Here is a 16,944-nt window from a genome sequence, read left to right as displayed (position 1 = left end):
TCAGGTGAGAATTAAAAAGAAACAAACAGAATAGACTTTTCATGTAGGCAGATGGCAATAAAGAATGATTCTCCTTTTTCCCCAATCTCAGTGCTAAAATTTCACTATTCATTACTTAGGATTAGAGAAATTTTTCTATTTTTCACTTCCTATGAAAACTTAAAAACCTGAAAAGGGATTACCAATAACCATTAATAACTCATCGTTGGCCGAAGCCGGTTTGGCTCAGTGGTAGAGCATTGGTCTGCGGACTGAGGGGTCCCAGGTTCGATTCCGGTCGGGGGCATGTACATTGGTTGCGGGCACATCCCCGGTGGGGGGTGTGCAGGAGGCAGCTGGTCGGTGTTTCTCTCTCTTCTACGTTTCTGGCTCTCTATCTCTCTCCCTTCCTCTCTGTAAAAAATCAATAAAATATATTTTTTTAAAAATAATAATAAAATTTAAAAAATAACTCATAGTTGAGCTAAAATTAATTTAGATTGCTGAAAACTAAAATCTAAGAAATAGGGATGACAATTACAATTTGGCCTACAGCTCTCAAGAACCTCCTAATTCCAAGTTTTCAGTCTCATTGTCTCCAATGACCAAAATTTCACAGAAATACCCACATTTCAGTATGTAAAAATCTCTCAGACTGCCGAGACCGGTTTGGCTCAATGGATAGAGCGTCGGCTTGGGGACTAAAGGGTCCCGGGTTCGATTCCGGTCAAGGGCATGTACCTTGGTTGCGGGCATATCCCTAGTAGGGGGTGTGCAAGAGGCAGCTGATTGATGACTCTCTCTCATCGATGTTTCTAACTCTCCATCTCTCTCCCTTCCTCTCTGTACAAAATCAATAAAATATATTTTTTTAAAAAAACAAAACTCTCAGACTATTTCTTGCACTGAAAAAAATAAGACCTTGTGTCTCAATTTTGTTTCAGAAAGTATGTTAACCTCTGAAATGAGTCCTAGGTCATAGGACATATGTCCACAGACACAGAATGAGAGGTATCAGTCGTGAAAGAAGGAACCGAAAAGTAAAAAGACTCAAATTCACCACATCTACAGTTCTGACTAAAATTAGCAGTCCTGATACTAGGTAAAAACTATCTTCTCCCCTAAATTCTTACTACTAAAAACTAGAAAAATTGCCTGTGTCAATACTTAAAAGGAAATTAAGTAGGGAATTCATATATATATATATATATATATATATATATATATATATATATATATATATATAAATCTTGTGTATTATGAATTACAATCTGACCTCACAATCCTATGAAGAAAGTTGGGCAGGTATTATTTCTCCAATTTTAAGGATGAGGAAATCAAGATTTAGAGAAAAATAGCCACTTGCTATGGACTGAATTAAATCCAGATCATCTGACTCCAAATCTTCTTTGCTTTCCAGAGCATCATGATGCTTCTTGAGAGGTCTTTTAGCTCCATTCATTCTCTCCAGATAAGATAAATTCCAGTCCCAACCAGCCTTCCTGTCATCACCTTTCATGGCACTATTCCCTGACTTTTTGTGTCAGCAGTTTCTGACACAAAGTAGCACTAAAAGGAACTCATTAAGTTAAATACCTTTGGAAAACAAAGAAGTTTGTTAAATGCCTGGAAGAACTGGCATTCTTGCCCACTTAATATAAGTTTCCAACTAGATTAGCTAACCACGTAGTCCTATGGCACTTGCAGCTATATCTAGAAAGCCCATAGAAAAATATACAAGCTCCAAAGTCAAAGACCTAACTAAATTCTAGTTCTGACTCTTACCACCCTCTAGCTTTGTGAGCTTGGATAACCCTCATACCCTCCAAGATCTTAATTCTTTCATATGTAAAATGAGAATAACATTAATTACTGCTCCACAAATACTACTGTGTGGAGGATTAAATAAAACAATGGATGTGATAGTGCTCAAAGAATCTAGATTTTACAAATAAGCTATTGCAAAACATCTTCCTCAGAGACGGTTTCAAAACACTAGTTATTGCTCAGTGGATAGAGCGCCGGCCTGTGGACTGAAAGGTCCCAGGTTTGATTCCAGTCATGGGCATGTACCTTGGTTTTGGACACATCCCCAGTAGCAGCTGATTGATGCTTCTAACTCTCTATCCTTCTCCCTTCCTCTCTGTAAAAAAAAAAAAAAAAATCAATAAAATATATCGTTAAAAAAACAAAAACAAAAACTAGCTATCTGTGTTTTCTGAACTATGAGCAACAAACTACCCCATACAAAATTAAGAAACATTCATCTAGGTTTGTGCTATTTTTAGAGTCATAGAAACCTGTTTACTAATTATTTTAATTGAAGTTCCTATAAATATTCTTATGATAAACTTGTCTTAAAGCTGCTATGAAAATCTGCTTGTCATCATGGAACATTTATTAAACATTTCTCATGTGCCAGTCACCAGGTTAGACATTTATTTCAATTGATTCTCATAAGAACCCTTTGAGATATTTCACCTCCTTTTTATAAAGAAACTGAAATTAAGAGAAAACAAGAAATTGCTCAAGGTCAAACATATGTCTAGTGCCTAGACTAAGAGAGCAAAGGAAAGAATGTAACAGCTGCTCTCCAGAAGGAAAGAGTAAGAAAGCATGGGGTACTTATGCACATTAGGAAATGGTGAATTAAAGAGAGGCAGAGCAGATGCATCTTCAGCTTCAGTAAGGGAGGATATGGAACATTCTAACCTATTACCCATAATTAATACTTTTATTGTACTTTAGTACTATAGTTTATAGAAAAGGTGTTTATACCAGTTCTACGGACTAGTCACTTCAGTTAATGCAGCTATTGTTTGTTTATATTTACACCGGGTTGAAGAATGGCTTTGCTCATCATTCACATTTTCAAAAATTTTTTTCCTAAGTCATTGATTGGTCCAACAAATAATTATTCAAAACCTTATTTGTCATGCCAAATGTTGGGGATACTAAAATTAAAGTTATAGTCATAGTCAATATCCTTGAGGAGATCTTATTTGAAGGTGGGGAAATGAGAAGACACATAAATAAAACCTGACTATACTACAATGAGTTAATTGTTATGAAAGATAAACAAGTTTACTATGGTTTCTAGCACAAATTGAAAGAATTTAAGAAAGGATTAAGTCTAATTCTGACTCTAGAAGAGATGACAACTGAATTAAGTCTTAAAGGTCATCCAGTATTGTCCAGGCAATGACACACAGGAGAAAAAAAGGCTTCAGGTAGCAGAAGTAGCATAAATAAAGATGTAGGGTCGTGGCACAGTCAATTAAATCTAAGTTGTTTATTATATCAAAGTGAATAGGGAATCAAAGAAAGGTAAGACTGAAGAGGTAAGCAGAGTCAGATCATGAAGAAATTACTGTGAACATTTTTCACTCACAGTGCTGTTTTAATTCTAAAAAAAAAAAACAAAAACAAAAACTATATTCCTTTGGATAACCTAAAGGAATTTTTTTTCCACAAAGAAAGAAACAAGAAGCTTGAGTGGCCCAAGATTAAAGTTCCACACTGAAAGAAAAGTTCTCTGGATATGATAAGAAAGCAAGATTAACATCAGAAAAATGGGTTCCTTGAGAGCCAAGCATCAATATAGGTTAGGGAAGAGAAACTCGGTCCTCAGTTTTATTCCATTTTCTTTGCTCTGCTCAAAGCTGCCATGGACCAGATAATACTTTCCAGTATTACGGCTCTATGGCTTTCATTCAGAGCTAAATCTCAAAAGATTTATTATTTGAGCTGGTGAAAACTAGTAAGTAAATTGATTTGTATTTCATAGAGTTAAAGTAAAAGCAAAGTATTCTAAAGCATATTCTATTTGTAGTGAATAAGCATGACTTCCAACATAGTAACATATACCTCTAATCATAAAATACTCTGTCCATTTCCTTCTATCCCTTTTCTCATTCTCTGGATCCCTCTCCTCAACTCAATTTGGCAAAGATTTACTGACCTCAAAATTATGTGTCAGACAGCTCTACTGGATGCTAAGAACACACACACACACACACACACACACACACAAATAATAATAATAATAATAATAATAATAATAATAATAATAAAACAAAAAAATAAAACACTAAGCCTGTTCTCAAAGAACTCACTATCACATAAACAGAGATTACTGTGTTGAGTCCTGTGAGAAAAATACCTACTAAACTGAAAAAGGCCTCACTCAGAAAGGGCATATGTGCCCGACATAATCTAGAGGGTAAAATCAGGATTTCAGAAAAGAAAATATCCAGCTCAGTTTCAAAAGTTGAATATGAGTTTAGTCAAGAAAAGGAAGGAAAGAGGAGGTGGGGCAATTTGCAGTAAGAGTATAAACAAAGACAAAAAGAAGAAATGCCATAATGTGTTGAACTGCATTACTATTGAACTGCAAATAGTTCAGTATTGCTGAAAATTGAAGTTCAGAGATGGAAATGATTGGAAGGAGTTGGAGAAGTAATCAGGGTTCAGATCACAGGAGAGCCATTAATTTTACCTTAAGGACATAGAAAGACATTAAAAAGCTTTAAGCCAGTGGTCGGCAAACTGCAGCTCACGAGCCACAAGCAGCTCTTTGGCCCCTTGAGTGTGATTCTTCCACAAAATACCATGTTCGCACACGTATAGTATGATTGAAACTTCGTGACCCATGTGCAGAAGTCGGTTTTCAGCTCAAAAGAAATTTCAATCATTGTACTGTTGATATTTGGCTCTGTTGACTAATGAGTTTGCCAACAACAGCTTTAAGCAAAGGAATAAAAAGGTCAAATTTGCATTTTAAATAGTTCATTCAAGCTATTAAATGGAAATTATGATGAGACCTGCAGAATTTCTAGGTGAAAGTTAATTAGAAATTGAAATAGATGACCACTGCTATCCCCAGTTAAGATAAAGAATATAAGAAGAACCGGAATAGGAAGGAAAGATAAGGAATTCAATACTGGAACAAATGACCTTGAGTTACCTTTAACTACCCAGATGGAGATGTCCATCAGGCAATGAACATGTCTGAAGATCAGAACAAAGTTCTGGGCTAAAGGTAAAGATTTGGGAACTGATTACATTTAGGAAGTAATTCACATTTTTAGACTAGACAGGGAGAGAGAGAAAAGAAGTGGGCAGCAGAAGATGGAATCCTGAGGAACACCTACATTTAATGAGGCAAAGGAGAAAAATGAGAAGGAACGTTAAAAGAACAGGTATGAAGAGAAAAAAGAATGCAAAAGCCAAGGACTTCCAATGGAAGATAAACAGCATCAAACTCATCAGTGAAGGTATAGACTGACACCTTCCTTTGGATGTAGCAATTAGGAAACCCAGCAAGAAGAATTTCAGTATTATGGAGAAGGTTGAAGCCCAAGTTCAATGCAGGAGGCAAATATGGGATAAGGAAGTAGAGACAAGACTAAGATTTTCTTTTTAAAGATCTCACAAATTTATTGCTGAACCAACCTACTAGTGCAGAAAAAAATCAGCAGAGCAAAATCATGAGTACAATAATTTTCCAATTAAAATGCCTCAACTAGCCGAAACCGGTTTGGCTCAGTGGATAGAGCGTCGGCCTGCGGACTGAAGGGTCCCGGGTTCGATTCTGGTCAAGGGCATGTACCTTGGTTGCGGGCACATTCCCAGTAGGGGGGGTGCAAGAGGCAGCTAATCGATGATTCTCTCTCATCAATGTTTCTAACTCTCTATCCCTCTCTCTTCCTCTCCGTAAAAAATCAATAAAATATATATTTTTTAAAAATAAAATGCCTCAACTGTCCAGATAGTAGTGATCTTTCTTTTCAATCATTTAAAGGTGTAGGCAACCTGGATACAGCATAAATATGTGAGTCATCTCTCATGTGTGATTCCTCATAGGCCCAGTTTGGTTTTTCTCCAATGTCTCCTCTTTGAGTTGTACCTGATTTTATCATCAGTTTTCATCCGAATCCTTTGGGGAATGAGCCGATTCTGCTTTTGGCCAGGAACCTCTTGATCCTGAAAGTCTTGTGGGAAGACATGGGTGAAGGAGAAGCGAACGCACGTACCTCGATGGCGGAGAAAGAGAGAGAAGGAAGACAAGACTAAGAGTTTTTAAAATATATTTTTATTGATTTCAGAGAAAAAGGGAGAGGGCTAGAGAGATATAAACATCAATAATGAAAGAGAATCATCAATTGGCTACCCCCTGAACACTCCACATCGGGGATCGAGCCTGCAACCCATGGTTCATGGGTCCATGCTCGACCACTGAACCACACCTGCCGGGCAAGACTAAGATTTTTCTTTCTCATTTGCAAGAATTATTAAGAAGGTGAGAGGAAGTTTTTGCTTGTTTCTTTATTTATAATGATGGAGCAACTCATAGAACCAACCAGTAGAAAACGAGATCATAAACGAAGGAAAAAGGGATAAAATTTTGAATAAGATCATGGAGAAGGCAGGAGGGGATAGGTCTTTTTAAAACAATATTCATTATCTTCATCCTCTGAAAATGGAACAAAAGAAATGAGTGCTGAAGTAAGAGAGAGAAGTAGAATAAGAGCATTCCAAATCTGAACTTGGACATAAAAAAGACAATAAACAATCTTAGGTAGACAGGGATACTAAAAATTGACCCCTGAAAGGAAGGTCATCATTGTAGCACAATCCCATTAACTTAAGAATATTGTTAGATTTTGATGACTAGCTCTCTAAGATTCTTCTTCAACCATTTTATGACCTTTGCTGAAACATCAATAACACAAATAAAACATGAAATTGCTGGTATAGATACAGTGTGATATGCTCATATGGTTCTTTTTAAGCATTTACCAGCGATTCCACAACAAATCCTTAAAAGAAACAGACACAAAGAGTATTTTTAAGGAGAAAAAGGATTAAATTTGAGGGATCTACTCAGAGTGACTTAAAAGTAGAAAGAAACTTGAGTTGGAGTCAGAAGATATGAGTTTTAGTTTCCATTCTCTCACTAACTTACTTGACTTCGGGCAAATCATTCCATTTTCTGGGCTAGATGGTGATTCAGATTCCTTTAAGTTCAAATGCTATAATAAGATCAAAAGTCCCTATCAGTCCTTCAGAGAAAGAGAAAGAGAAAAATTAATAAGGTAGAAAGATAATAAAATAGAGGGGTATTATAACATGGTAAAGAAGGAAAAAAAGCTTAGTATAGAAACTGAAGTTCTAGATTCTAGTTCTGGTTCTGTCATCAACTAGTTGAGTAACCTTGAACAAGTCACTTTCCTTCTTTAGATAAATATTTCCCCCATTTATCAAGTAATCCAGATGATCTTCCAGCTCTAATAATGCTACTGTGAACAATGAAATTCTATGGAATTACTATGTTTGCATTAATCAGAAACAGAACACATAAATAAAATATTTAGCAGAGAGAAGCCTCAAACTTCACTTGAGCTTTCCCCCAAATTTCAATTCAAATATTTTTCTAGAGCCACTCACAAGCAAATGTCCAGACCCCTGTACTTTAAATTCCCCTATTCTCCCCCCCCCACTCCTTTTTGTGTTAATCCTCATCTGAGGATATTTTTTCCATTGATTTTTAGAGAGAGTGGAAGGGAGGGAGGGACAGACAGAGAGAGAAAAAAACATCGATTGGTTGCTTCCAACATGGACCCTCGACTGGGGCCACGGATTGAACCTGCATCCCAGGTATGTGTCCATGACAGGGAATTGAACTTGCAACTCTTTGATCTACAGGCTGACACTCTAATCACTGAACACAACTGGCCAGAACATTAATTTCCCCTATTTTTAATGTAATGCCAAAGGTTTGAATAGAAATAGCTGCTGCTCTGCCAGTATGGCTCAATGGTTGAATGTCAACCTATGAACCAGGAGGTCACAGTTTGATTCCAAGTCAGGGCATGTGCCCAGGTTATGGGCTTGATCCCCAATATGGGGAGGCAGGAGGCAGCTAATCAATGATTCTGATCATTGATGTTTCTATCTCTCTCTCTCTTTCCCTTCCTCTCTGAAATCAATAAAGTTTAAAAAAAAAAAAATAGAAACAGCTGCTGCCTAGCTAATCCATCAATCTAGTTTCTTTGTTGTTTCCCTTCTTTTCTGCCACTGTACTTTCCTTTTACTACCCACTGTTTGGACTGAACCACTCCTATCTCTTTTGATTCAAATTCTTTAAGGCTCCTTTCAAATCATACTGCTTTCATTAAACTTTTCTTCCCACTCTAGACATATTTATCTCTCACTCCTTTAAATTTCTATAGCACTACATTGCTGTGATAGAGATTAAATGTTATTTGTAACATCTGGGATATGGTAAAACATCTGGAATATAGTAATTGTTTAATAAATGATAACAGTGTTGCTGCCACACCTTTAGCACTAACCACATACACTTTAGTTCAATGCACCTTTAATATGTATGTGAATCATCTGAAGATCTTATTTAAATACAAATTATTATTCAGTAGGCATAGGTGAGACATGATCATCTGTAGTTCAAAAAGCTCCTGGTTGCTGCCAATGCTGTTGATTCAAGAACCATACTATGAATTATGGATACAAGGGGTAGTTGTTTTTGTTTGTTTTTATATTTTTTATTGGTTTCCGAGAAGAAGGGAGAGGTAGAGAGAGATAGAAACATCAGAGATGGATGAGAATCTGCCACCTGCATGCCCCACACTGGGGATCGAGCCAGAAACCTGGGCATGTGCCCTTGACTGGAATCGAACCCAGGACTCTTCAGTCCACAGGCTGACACTCTATCTACTGAGCCAAACCAGCTAGGACACAAGGGGTAGTTTTTAGTAAGTTTAAAAAAACATATACTCATTTATGTACCCAAATGGTCAGAAAGATCTTAGAAAACAGATACAATGTCTCATTTTTTCTTAGCATATATACCCTTTACAGAGAAGGTGCTCAGCAAACATCTGTGGATTTGTCTATCTGCAGTCTCTAGTTAATCTAGGTAAGTTTTAGAATGCCTGTGTTGTACTGATTTTCAAAGCAAACACTGAGACTTGCCAGGAGGAATAAACTCACTTGATCACTGGGACTGGAATCACTAGAAGAGGGGCAGGAGGGAATCTGAGGGAAAACTTACCTCTTCACCAGTAAAAGTGTAAAACACAGAAAGAAAAATAACCACCAACATATACAAATGGATATCTATTCCTTGTTTAAGCACAAGATCATTTATTAAAATGCAGTCTTAACTGTACTTCAAATTTATATATGAGCCTTAAAAGAAGATACATATTCAGGATAACACACACACACACACACACACACACACATACACACACATATAATATACCATATATATATATATATATATATATATATATATATATATATATATATATAGTCCTGATATAGTATACACTAACACATATCCTGAAAAAAGACACACATTCCCACATGCACACATACAATTAGTGGTTTAAATATATATCAACCACAAATAATAATTACTATTGTCCTGCCAGCATAGCTCAGTGGTTGAGCTTCAAACTATGAACTAGGACGTCATGGTTGGATTCCCAGTCAGGGTACATGCCGGGTTTCAGGCCAATCCCCAATAAGGGGCATAGAGGAGGCAGCCGATGAATGATTCTCTCTCACCACTGATGTTTCTATCTCTCCGTCTCCCTTCCTCTCTGAAATCAATAAAAATATATTAAAATATAATAATAATTACTAATAAGGTACATAATGAGTTTTATTTCATTTTTAGTGAAACAGATACATTCTGCAATAATCCTTTAGTGTACAATTAATCTAAGAGCTCAGGCAATCAATAAAAACACATTTCAAGCAAAAAATAGAGAAAAAGAGAAACACCTCCAATTTCCCCATCAACTTGGTCAGTAGTAAGGTCTCTAAATTCCACTGCCCACAATACACTGACAGAAATTCAAAGAAATCTGCTGTGCATTAAGGCTGCTCTAAGAGACTGTCTACTTTAACCCTTTCTTTTAAATCTCCAATTATTTAAATTCTTCTTAAAACCCTCTTTATTTTAGCATTCTATATTCAGATGGGACCAATATGATTAAATTCTACTGAGAGCTCCACTTTGACTTCCTATTCATCACCAGGAAAATAATATTGGGCATATAATGACATCTGCTCACTGCATACTATCTACAAGGATTTTAAACTGTGAGAGTAATTTACTAAAATCAGCCTTTTAGAGCAAAAAGCGCCTTTACGTCACTGTGCTTGTCATAAGCAGGCACCTGCTCCTTAAGTCAAAAACCTTTCGATAAAACTGTTCATTGGTATTTAACCAAGATGTTTGTGCATTTTTTAATTTAGACATGTTAGAAGACAAACAGCAATTCTGAGGGTTGCTATTAAGCACAGACACACAAGCAGAGAACTGCTGTCAAGCCCCAGACTTAAACTGGTTTTATGAGTTTTAATAAATCAATGTTATTACTTCAGAGAAAATCAGTAAACAGTTGGGAGTCAGCCCATAGGAAAGTGGCTTCCATTATTTCCCTCAGAAGTCTGGTCTTCAGGACAAGGCAATTTATCTGGTTGATGCCAGGCAATCTTTCTAAAGAATAATCATATCCAAGGAAAGTTTCCAATTTCAAGCCACGTGACATTGTTAGAACTAAACACAAATGCACAGAAGCCTCATCATGCTCATACAGATGAGTACCTTTCTACCTACAGGTGCCTAACTGGTAAATTAGATCCCAAACAAATGCTTTAGACTCGATAAGGTGCAGAAGGATCAGATTCTTGCATAGAAAAATGAAGCACCAATGTCATTCCCATTTCTCCGCTCCTTTCCCTGGCTTTTCTTTAAAACTCCTCTTTTGCGACACTTTCTCCAATAACTCCATTCACTGAATGTCTTAATAATTCTAGATTCCTTTTTGTCAACTGCTTCATGCATCCTTTGTGTCTCCTAAACTTGATTGTTATTATATTATTAGCAATATTAATAATAGGCTACCCTGCCTAGCCCCTAGAGGGAGCCAATTATTAATATTGCTAATAATATAATAACAATGAAGCACAATTGTGAAGCAGTGCAGTGGCAACCGTGAAGTCAAATGGGCCTAAATTCAAATCCTGGTTCTATCACTTGCTGGCTATATGACTGCAAACACACTGCTTAGTTTTGCTAAGCCTCAGTGAGATATGTATTAGAGCACCTAGCACAGGCTTTGGCATATAATGGATGCCCAATAAAGTTTATTACCTTCCCTCCTCACTAATAACTACTTGTTGATTTAAACTGAGTTAGAGTAATTCTCCTAGGAGGCTATCAATGGCACCATCATTTATACTCCTATACTTTCCCCATTACACTCTTGCTTTGCCTTTGCCATTTCCTAACAACGGTCCCTTCAGATTCTCTACTCCAGTGTTTCCCAACCTTCTCTCATGATGAGAATCACCTGGTGGAGTTGTTAAAACACAGATTCCTGAATCCCAACTAAGAAGTGCTAAACTAGAATTTTTGGGAACATATAGGTAAAATTGTATACCTAACTAGTGCTCTAAGACAGATTTTATATACAGAGCACTAAGTTAGGTATGCAATTTTACCTATATGTTCTCAAAAATTCTAGTTTAGCACTTCTTAGTTGGGATTCAGGAATCTGTGGTTTAACAACTCCACCAGGTGATTCTCATCATGAGAGAAGGTTGGGAAACACTGCAGTCTACTCCACCAAAGGCCAATGACACAAGTCACCTAAATGGCTATTCAGAATGGTCCTAGGAGGGGCCAGCAGGAGGGCATCTCAACATCTACATCTCATTTCCACCCACACCCACCTTTTTGCTCCCTCCCTTCCTCCCTCTGGGTCACCCAGTGAGAAAGGGATAGAGAAATAAAAGCAGTGAAGCAGCCAAAAGAGAAGATGGAGATAAACAGCTCTGCGTTCCCTCTGTGCCTCCCTCTGGGGAGGCAACACTCAGGTCCAGTCTCCAACCTCAACTCCTGTGAGAAAGAAAAACAAACAAACAAACAACAAACAAGCAAACAAACACAGCCCTTTCCCTATCCCAAAAAAGAGCAACCCAGATTTCTGTGGTCTTCGTTTCTTCAAGCCTTTGCCCAGTCAATTCCACCATCACCTCCGACCCCAACCCTTATCCCTAGGTCAACCTCCTGACACCTAAAATAGAACTGCTTTTCACTGATGGTTCTTAAATGGATCTCATTCTTTTATCCACAAGAGGTAACATTTCCCCCACCCCCTACACCCACCCACCCCCGCCTTCCCATTCTAAGTTGGAAGATCCATTAATAATTAATAATATTGATGATAATCATAATAATGATAATTCTTGAAGTCCCCTGTCTGCTGCATTAAGGCAGATCTCTTTTGATTTGTGGCGATCACCATCTTTCTAGCAGAAAAAATAAATAAATAAATAAATAAATAAATAAATAAATAAACACCATCACTTCCATTCCCCACACACATACCAAACCCCCCCAACCAAAAAAAAATCAGAAAATCCCCTCCCTGCTGCATAAAATACAAAAATTTCCCTATTCGTGAGCGGTCTGCAGCTGCGCTGCCCGGGAGCCAGCCCACGGACACCTGGGCTCCCGCAGCTGCGATTGGCTCCATCTTGGTGTCAATATTGACATCAGCCCCCAACGGGCCAGGTGACAAACATGCTCTCCTCCCTCCCCGAAAAATACCCATTTCCCTTCCAGAGTCACTCGTGCCTCATAAAGTAGAACCCTTTTTTTTTCCTTTTTTTCTTTTTTGAGGGGAGGCGGGGTGAGTGTTAAACATCCCTTCGTGACAGGGAACCATTTTCCCCTCATCTTTTCCGTGTCTGTCCTCCCCGCCCGCCCGCCCCGCAAACACAAACTCTGGTTCTCAGGACTCTTCCCTGCAGCACACAGCAGCTCCTACTACGTGTCTGCGAGGGTCCGAGACACCTGAGGAAATCGTTCACCTCGGGATTTACCTTCTCACCCTACAGACAGCCCCTTCCCCCGGCCCTCACCCCCACCGCCCGACTCCGGGACCCCTCAGACCCCGCTTTGGATGGGTCTGAACGGTGTCCCCGAGGCCGTCTCCCCCGCGGCCCCGGCGGCCGGGCAGGCCCGGGGGCCCCCGGACAGACACCTACCAGTCGGTGTGCGGCTCGTCGACGACCAGCAGCAGCTTGGCTTTGCGGGCGGCGGCGGGCGCGGGCGCGGGCGCGTCCACCAGGCCGGCCGAGGCGGCCGTCTGCTTCACGGCCTGGGACAGCGAGCTGAAGAAGCTGCTGCCCATCGACGGCGCCGCGGCCGCGGGGGGCGCGGGCGGCGGCGCGGCGGCCGCGGGGGTCGGCGGCGGCGCCGGCCTCCGCTCGGGCCCGGGAGAGGCGGCGGCCGCGGGCATCGATGAGGACGAGGCCGAGGCCGCGGCCGCGCCCGGGCCGGGGGGCGGCGGCGGAGGGGGCTGCTGGGGCTCGGGCCGCTGCAGGTCGGTCATGTAGCCATTGGGCAGGTTGGCGATGAAGCTGCTGTCCGACAGCCGGCGCCGCAGGAAGTTCATCATCTGGCTGGAGGGACTGGGGGGCGCGCGGGACCGAGAGGCGCGGAGGGCGAGCCTGAGGCGGCGGCGGCGGCTGCGGGGCTGAGGCGCCCGAGGGGGGCTGAGGGGGCTGAGGCTGAGGCTGAGGCTGAGGCGGCGGCCGAGGGAGCAGACGCGCGGTCCGCTGCGCGCGAGCCCAGCAGACAGACTGGGCCGGGCGGTCCGGGCGGCGCGAAGACTAGCGCAGGGAGGGGGCGTGGCCACCGGTAGCCCCGCCCCGCGCCGCAGAGCCGGCCCCGCCCCCGGCTCACCACCCACGCACCCCGCACCGCTCCTAGCTGCGGGCCTCCCGGGTCTGCGGGTCTGCGGGTCTGCGGATGGGGAGGCTGCGGGGAGCCAGGCGAGGGGAGCCGGGCCTCCTGCCACCTGAGTGTGGCTCTGTGGGGAGGATGTGGGAGCCAGTTCTGCTCCCCAATAATAGGAAAAAGGGGAGCCAAGAGCCCCTACCACCTTCTGGTTGGGGAGAAGAGAGCCGTGCCCCACTAGAGATGGGAGCAAAGGAAACTATCCCCACTCTCTTGGGAGGGAAGAGAGGTGTGAAAGGTGAGAAAGGAGCCATTTCCCGAAAACACACAGACACACACACACACACACACACACACACACACACACACACGCTGAAATGAGAAAGAAAACAACCACCTCTTTTCGCAAAGCTGGGGAAAATGTGTCATCTCCCCAGTCCCCCTATGAGGAATAATTTGTCCCCACGCACACACATACACACACACACATCCTTTAGTGAGATGGAGAAGAGCTTACCTCCCCCTTTCCTCGATACTGGGGGGAGAAAAACATCCCCCACTCTCACCCCCAAGGTGATGGAGATAAATCCTAGGGTCATCTCTACTTTGGGGAGGATAGTGTGAACAGAACCTCTCCACTTGACTTTGGTAGGACGTGTGGGTGCAGTTTTGACAACTGCACTAGCAAATGGCTCTCCTAAGAGGGTGTACTTCTCTCCCCTCCTCATCTACCAGAGAGGAAACCATGTGTAAGGCAAGAAATACACACAAACACATACACACACACACACACACACACACACACATACACAGGGCTCCGCTCTCTCCTCATCTACCAGAGAGTAAACCATGTGTAAGGCAAGAAATACACACAAACACATACACACACACACACACACACACACACACACACACACCTCCCAAATGGCCTAACGCTCCCCTATCCCTTCTGTGTTCACCTCCCTAACAGGCATCGGTGCATCTGATGTAGTACCAAGTAGGTAGTCTCTTCGAGATCTTCCTTTGCTCTTGTATTTTCCCAGTTCACTCATTAGCCAGATCTATGAAGACTCTGATTGCCACTTTCCCATGTTTACTCCCTGAATCTTGTGTGACTCCTGGACCTTTGTTTTCATGTCTAGTGAGATATACTTAATCTCTGTGCTGTAGTGGAACAAGACACAAAAGTTACACTTTCCTTTCAGACCACTCTGAGCAAATTAGCCCTCTGAGGCTCTTTTTCTCGCCTGATAAAAGGAAATAACTTTTCAAAGTTGTTACACAGACTAAATGAGATCATGTATGTAATGCACTTGGCTTACAGTAGGACTTCTAGTAATGGTGGCTGGATTCTTATGTGAACAAGTTCTCAGTACGTATGTATTGGGCTGATGGAATCAATGAGCAGCTTGCCACTAATATTGGCAAGCAGCTCTTACCTCCTACATCCTAGCTGGCCCTCAGCTTGGAGCTTGAAGATGCACAATCCATCTCTGAGCCAGAGAACCAGGACATCTGAGAGATCTCCAACCAACTATAATAACACACTGGTCTTCCCATCTACCGTGTGCCAGATAGGCTGATATGAATGGAAAGAGGCCCTTGCCTGTGGGGTTTACATTCTATGTGGGCGAGAGGAGAGAGGAGAGGATAGACAGAGGAACAATTAACCACCATAGACATGGCAAATAATACAGTTGGGTAAAGTGGTTTAGGAGCATCAACATGGAAGGAATTCATTCTGCTTGTGAGGCTTAAGGATGGCTTCTCAGAGGAAGTGGCATTTGAGATAACTGTTGATGCAGCTTCAAGGCTTTTCCAGCAGAAAAGTGTGGAAACACCCTGGCAGAGAAAGCCTGGAGGAATGCTAGTTGATGACTCCTCCAGTAAGCCTTCCCTCCATCTTACAGGGTAGGCTAAGAGTTTTATCCCCCTTGCTTGGCTTTTTCATAGCCCCTGAAGAAATTATAATGTTCCGGTGACTAGAATGTAAGCTTTTCAAGGATAGGATTGTGTCACTCATCTTTGTACTCCAACATTAAGCAACTGACAATGAATTCTCAGCTAGTTGAAAATCAAACTGTTCTCTTACCCAACTCAGTTCTCATGTCTATTAGAGAATAAAACTGACAAGTCACTAATAACTTAAAGAAATAAACTTAGCCGAAACCGGTTTGGCTCAGTGGATAGAGCGTCGGCCTGTGGACTGAAGGGTCCTGGGTTCGATTCTGATCAAGGCATGTACCTTAGTTGCGGGCACATCCCCAATAGGGGGTGTGCAAGAGGCAGCTGATCGATGATTCTCTCTCATCGATGTTTCTAGCTCTCTGTCCCTCTCTCTTCCTCTCTGTGAAAAATAAATAAAAAATATTTTTTTAAAAATAAACTTAATTTAGCATATTGTCTTCCTAGAAGTATTTTTTAGAGAATCAGAAGAATCTTTTCCAAAGGCGTGAATCTCTAAGGATGGGACTTCCTTTTTTTAATGATTGGGCTATCTTTTTAAATATTTTATTAAGTAATTCCCTCTAACCATTAAGCTCTCAGTATATGTATAAAATTTAAAAATCAAACATTTAGCAAAAATGTTTTGAGCCCCTAATATGTGCAAAGCCTTATGCTAGCCATTGGAAGATGAAGGAGATTCAAGGGTGAAGAAAACCCAAGTTCTGCCCTTAAGAAGACAGCTCATGAACATGTGAACACATAACTAGCAATAGCAGAGCAGTCTGTGAGTCATCAGAAAGTGGAGCAGACAGTGAGTGTTAAAGGAGCCAGAAGAAGAAATCTTTGGGGCAGGAAAAGATTTCACAGGGAGGGAGAACCCGAGCCTTGTCAAATGGGTTGAATTCAGATAACCAGAACAAGGTGGAGAATGCAACCAAGACAGAGGAGATAACAATATCTAAGTCAGGGAAGCTGGACTGGATAGTTATGAGAATGCATAGATCTACTCTGTGTTATCACTATACAAATATATTTGTATTGATTTCAGAGAGAGAGAAACATCAATGATGAGAGATAATCATTAATCAGCTGCCTTCTGCACAACCCTACTGGGGATTAAGCCCAAAACCTGGGCATGTGCCCTGACCAGGAATTGAACTGTGAGCTCCTGGTTCTTTGGTTGATGCTCAACCACTGACCCACACCAGCTGGGCTGGTATATTTTAATA

The 16,944-nt window shown here is 41.2% G+C and overlaps 1 protein-coding gene and 1 pseudogene across 3 annotated transcripts in view; both read right to left on the bottom strand.

Annotated features, from left to right (window-relative positions):
• The window catches only part of SYN2 (synapsin II), a 125,254-nt gene extending 111,544 nt beyond the window's left edge, over window positions 1-13,710 (bottom strand). The window contains exon 1 of one of the 2 annotated variants that reach the window (XM_084902598.1): window positions 13,075-13,710. In XM_084902598.1, the coding sequence (XP_084758724.1) occupies window positions 13,075-13,487 (413 nt within the window). In that variant the 5' untranslated portion in view covers window positions 13,488-13,710. The remainder of the gene's footprint in view (window positions 1-13,074) is intronic. The other variant, XM_084902597.1, reaches the window with a different exon arrangement.
• LOC311631927 (large ribosomal subunit protein eL39-like) lies at window positions 5,839-5,987 on the bottom strand (annotated as a pseudogene). Its single transcript has one exon. The product of its transcript is annotated as a large ribosomal subunit protein eL39-like (transcript).
• Window positions 13,711-16,944: the final 3,234 nt, after the last annotated feature.

Source organism: Pipistrellus hanaki, assembly GCF_964339955.1.
Source record: "Pipistrellus hanaki genome assembly, chromosome: 13".
Classification (NCBI taxonomy): Eukaryota; Metazoa; Chordata; class Mammalia; order Chiroptera; family Vespertilionidae; genus Pipistrellus; species Pipistrellus hanaki.
This window is presented reverse-complemented; position numbering and strand designations above follow the sequence as displayed.